The sequence below is a fragment of the Miscanthus floridulus genome, chromosome 7 (genome assembly GCF_019320115.1).
Source record: "Miscanthus floridulus cultivar M001 chromosome 7, ASM1932011v1, whole genome shotgun sequence".
Taxonomy (NCBI): domain Eukaryota; kingdom Viridiplantae; phylum Streptophyta; class Magnoliopsida; order Poales; family Poaceae; genus Miscanthus; species Miscanthus floridulus.
The window spans coordinates 115757401-115762411 of record NC_089586.1 but is presented as its reverse complement, the minus strand read 5'-3'; the positions used below and the strand labels follow the sequence as shown (position 1 = coordinate 115762411).

At 47.0% G+C, this 5011-nt stretch overlaps 1 protein-coding gene across 2 annotated transcripts; it reads right to left on the bottom strand.

Annotated features, from left to right (window-relative positions):
- Positions 1–27: 27 nt before the first annotated feature.
- LOC136464377 (uncharacterized) lies at positions 28–4749 on the bottom strand. 2 transcript variants are annotated; one of them, XM_066463331.1, is made up of 7 exons: positions 4313–4749; positions 4118–4198; positions 3849–4028; positions 2745–2915; positions 1758–1967; positions 1538–1626; positions 28–960 (listed from the first exon to the last, which is right to left on the bottom strand). In XM_066463331.1, the coding sequence occupies exons 1-7, from the start codon at positions 4419–4421 to the stop codon at positions 244–246; spliced, it is 1557 nt and encodes a 518-aa protein (XP_066319428.1). In that variant the 5' UTR covers positions 4422–4749; the 3' UTR covers positions 28–243. The 2 variants fall into 2 exon arrangements, with proteins under 2 accessions (XP_066319428.1, XP_066319429.1); XM_066463332.1 differs by having other exon boundaries at positions 3849–4025.
- Positions 4750–5011: the final 262 nt, after the last annotated feature.

Here is a 5011-nt window from a genome sequence, read left to right as displayed (position 1 = left end):
ATTCACGTCGAATGAGATCAAAACGCATTTCACTTACTACATACATACATATACATATATGTCACCGCCAGTAAAAGAGTCCAATAACCATTATCACCAAGCTCTTCTACCAAAACTCCAGCCTATTCGAGGGGATTGATACTCTCCTCGAGTGCTCTCTATCGCTCCTCTCTTTTCCCGTTACAGCTACTAGTACAACGGAGGACGCCAAAACACTACTAGGCAGTAATAAATCTTCCTCGACTAGTTGTTGCCATTGTAGCCCATGCTGTAACTGCTGCGGAATCGCAGCCCGTTCTGCTGGTACGGCGCAGCCGGGTCCCCGTGGTTCACGGCCTTGATCTCCACGGGACGGCGGCTGGTGTCCCCCTCCTGCACGGCTCCGAAGACGATCTCCTTGGTTGCATCGCAGCTCGGCTCGTAGAAGGTCTGTGGCCCAGCCGAGTACTGCCTGTGGTGCTGAAGGTACTGCTGGTGATGCACCTGCTGCGGCTGCGTCGGCAGCGGCTGCTGCTGCTGCTGAGGTGCTGCTTCTCCGGTCCAGCCATGTAACTGAGGCCGACCGTGGCGGATGTGGTGGATCTTCTCCGGCTCCTTGGACATGAAGGCGTAGTTCTTGCGAGGGGTCGGCGCCCTTGTGTCCAGTGGCGGTGGGGTCTCGTCCCGTGGGATGGCGTAGCTTTCTTGTACTGGACAGGAGGTTGGCCTACCCAGCTGATGATGATGAATGTTTAGTCGCTTCTTTCTGGAGAATGCGGCGCCGATTATCTCTGCAATTGATGATTTTGCTCCACCCACAAGTTTGCTGATTGACGTGAAGAGCCCTTCTTCCTCCTCTTGTTTCACAGGTTCATCATCAGTTGGAATTAGCGGGGGGCGAAGAGAAGGCTTCAGTGGCTTCTGGTATGGAGGTGGAATGCTGGATAATTTAGCTTTTACTGGACTCTCATGTTCCTGCTCCTGCATTGTAAAATTTGCATTCAGAACAATATACTGCAAGAATACAAGTAGGATGGCGAGTCTCGACAAGTACTGAATTTTGAACTGGACAATCCAAATAAGGATAAACTAAAACTGAACAATTGTGTGGTTCCCTCTGTTTTCTTTTTTGGATAATGCTCGACAAACCTTCCATCATAAACAACAACTAGATGTCTACACGACTTTCAAAATGCACAATATAACTAACAAGAAGATAAGTTGTTTTAGTACTCTAGTCTAACTCCAATTAAGCAGAACAATATTAATCTAGACCTAAAAAGTTGTTTTGCACATAAAGTTGGTAGCAATTCTTGGCTGGCTGGAGGCATTTGAGGGTGGGGAGGACCCAGACCGAAGCCAATGGATGATGGACACCAATACCAGGAGAGACAAAACACCGATGACAACAAAATTCATGTGCTGGCCTGCTGCATTACAGCAGGCTCACAGGACCACTGTAGTCCTAGCCATATTTGCTAACCCTGTCAGCCAGGGAAGGTACATTTTTTTTCTTTCCCTCACACAATAAAGACAGTGTTAGGCACTTGATACTTACATCTCCATTTGAATACATCCCTAAAACTCGGCGTTGAAGCAGTGCAAGCATGTAGCCAAAGAAAGCGGCAGCAAGAAGCAGTGCGACTCCTGCAGGCATAGAAACTTAATATGATCAGATACATCATAGAGTTTAAACGGCATGTTTAGGTGGTAAGCTTTAATCATAGGTTTTTCAGGTCCAGCAATGATTGCAGAAAATGGAGCAATGTATAATATACCTAGAGGAAAACCAGCTTCATACTGGTACACACAGTCATCAAAGTGGAGCTGAATCTCCCGAATTGCTTGGTTTCCTCTGTCAATCACCAGAAGGGAGCAGCTACTGCCAATGTAACGAACTTCAAAATCAGTAGAAAATTTTGCCTCATCACTTGGTCCGTCAACATGCCCTCCTCTGCCTGATTTTCCCCCAGCAATAGTTGTAACCCCTAAGAATCGGAACACAATATGTCAGGCAGACATGAACTTGTTCTTTACTAGAGATTAGGTAGATAAGGGAAAGTATGCATAATGATTGCAGAAACATCTAAACACAGACCTTACTAAAACTCAAGCCCAGTTAGGAACTTAGGATCATGCCTCTAGCTAACTTCAACTTGAAGAACGCAATAAAATTTATCCATGTAGAAATAGTTTTGGAGCAAAGAGAGACGATCCTAAACAAGTCAACAATATATATGTATATATCAAGTATAGAAGGTACAAATTAGGCTAGAAAATTAGAAGATATCAGTTAACAAATTTCCTATGTAATTTTAGAACATAATCTTCCACGAATAGGTAAGTCTGAATTCAAAAATGCAATTTCATTATTCACTGATAGCCTTTTGAATGCCAAAGAGGCTCTGTTCTGAAAAAAATTCAGCAAATCCCTTTTTTTCTCGTCCATTTCCATTCTGTAAAATGGAATGACAGGTTTCCCAAAAAAAATATTGGGAAAAGAAAAAGAAGCTTTCAGCAATTAGCACTCAAACAAATATTTCATCTGGACATCACAATGCAGTTCAGAGACTAGACTAAGCATATTTACTCAAGCTGACCACAAAGTGTGACTAACAGTGTATCCTCTTTCTAAATGCAGTTTTGGATCCAGGTGCTGAATCCGTGACGGACAAGACCAGCAAACACCAAAAGGCAAACATTGGATACTCAAGGAACAGACAAAACCATGTGCATCTACCCTACCGCAGGACATTTTAGCTTACCTGTATCACTGATCTTTCTAATGGCCATGTTCATGGCATCAGCCACATAGATGTTACCACTGTCATCCACTGTAAATCCCTTTGGATGGTTCATCCTCGCCTCTCGCAGCTTCCCATCAACATGACCAGGAAATCCTTCAGGGGAACCAGCAACAAGCTTCGGCCTGCTATCTGCATTGTTCAGCCCAGTTTCAGGAGATGAGATCAATCTTGTGTGGCTCAAAAGCATTTGCTGGTAAATGAAACATAGACAGGCATAAAGAAAAACACATAAAAAAGATGTACTCCCTCCGTCCGCAAAAGAATGTAATTATGGGAATCGTGCCGGTCAAACTAGCTCATGTTTGACCAAGTTTATAGTAAATAATATTATTATTGATGTCTCCAAATAAATTTACTATGAAAATATATTTTATAACTAATCTAATGGTACTTATTTTGTATTATGAAGGTTAGTACTTTTTTATATATAGTCAAAGTTAAGGCTTGCCACTGACACCCTTCCCCAGACCCCGCACAGAGCGGGAGCTCTCTAGGTACGCCCTTTTTTTAGTCAAAGTTCAAACTGTTTGACTTCTCGAGAAGCGAGAATTGTATTCTTTTGTGGACGGGGGAGTAAGATTGCTGGTAATCAGTATAACTGTTTGGGTCAAATGTATATCACAGAGAGGGGATCAGCATGTGATGACGCACTTCTTAGTGCTAAACACAACAGCTATAGCAACACCTTGACAAATTTTGATACCATTGCATATATAAGCATAAAAGTAGCAAAGATTAGATTGACACCTTTTTTTTCAGACCACATTTCTACAAGTGAACACAACGCATAAAAATGGAAGTGGCCAAGTTGCATAAATCAGCTGGAAGCAACTGAAAAAGCATTACGTAGCCTGTGCAGGCTGCAAGCTAACAAAGACATCGCCATCAAAAGAATGGCCATGCCGCAATTGATGACACCAACCAATCCACAGCTTCGGCAGCACCAACTCCACCAAACATACAGCAGCATATAATTAGCGGAGCCCTCACTGGGGAGTAACACCAAAACATGCCGGATTCAGGGGGGACTAGGGAGGAGGAGGTCAGCCAGGGCGCACTCACATCGGGACAGCGGCAGCGCCATCCTGTAGATGTTGCTGTTCATGGAGTCCATGACGAGCAGCTCGCCGCCCTGGGTGACCTCCACAGAGTAGGGCTCGATCCCCAGCTTGCTGCCGTCGAAGACCGTCTCCACGGTGTACCCGCCCTCGTACTTCACCATCGACTTGCCTCCGCTCGCTGCTACAACACCAGGAGCAAACGCAGTCTCAGGAAAAACACAAATCGGAATCGGAGATGGAACAAAACGGCAGAGAGATTTCAGCAGTCACCTGTCTTGGTGGTGGATTTGAGCGACCACAGCCGCTTCACCACCGACGACGCCGCATTGGAGAGGAACCCGCTCACCACCCCTGCGATGCGATGGCAACGAAACACACCCGTCAAATCCAACACAAACAACCACCCCCGGGCGAGACTCGAGAGGCGAGCGAAACCAGGAGCCCGAGCCTCGGCCGCTCACTCACTTGCGGGGTACGAGGACGCGTAGGCGGGAGCCAAAGAGCTAAGGAGGAGCGCGGCCACCAGCAGCGCCCCCACCGGGACGACGCTCGCGTTCCCTCCCTTGGTCGCCATTGGCAGCGGCAGCAGGACAACCGACAAGTGGGGGAAGCTTGCTGCGGCGGAAGATTTAGAGGACACGGAAGGCGGCCATCTGGGCAAGGGAAGGGAGGCAGGGAAGCAGGCAACGCTCAGATCGAGGACGGAGAATGGGATAAACCACCAGGAATCCGAGCTTTTCTTGCGCTCCGGGAGGGGAGAAGGGGTGAGGAGAGAGATTGAACAAGTGGGGGGAAAGAGACAAGCCGCAAGCGGGGCTGTGTTCGCTGAATCGCTGCGGGCTGCGGCCGCTACTCGCTTTCGGCGATTTCGTGGGGTTTTAGAGGGGAAGGAGAGGAGAGAGGTCCGCGTGACGGTGGTCGGGTACTCGGGTGGCGATGGCTGATGAGAGAGAGTATGTGTGCCGTGCAGGGGAGTGGAGCGGGTCACGTGCAGAGGGTGATGCAGGGAATGTTCACGCGCCAATCGTCATCGCGGTTTCGAGTAACACGGCCCTTTTGTGAGTAGTGGAGGGCTAAAAAAAGCCTTTTTGATTTTAATAAAGGTGCTTGCTAATAAATTGATGTAAAAAAAGGCTTCATCTAAAAAAATCTGAAAGTAGCTTA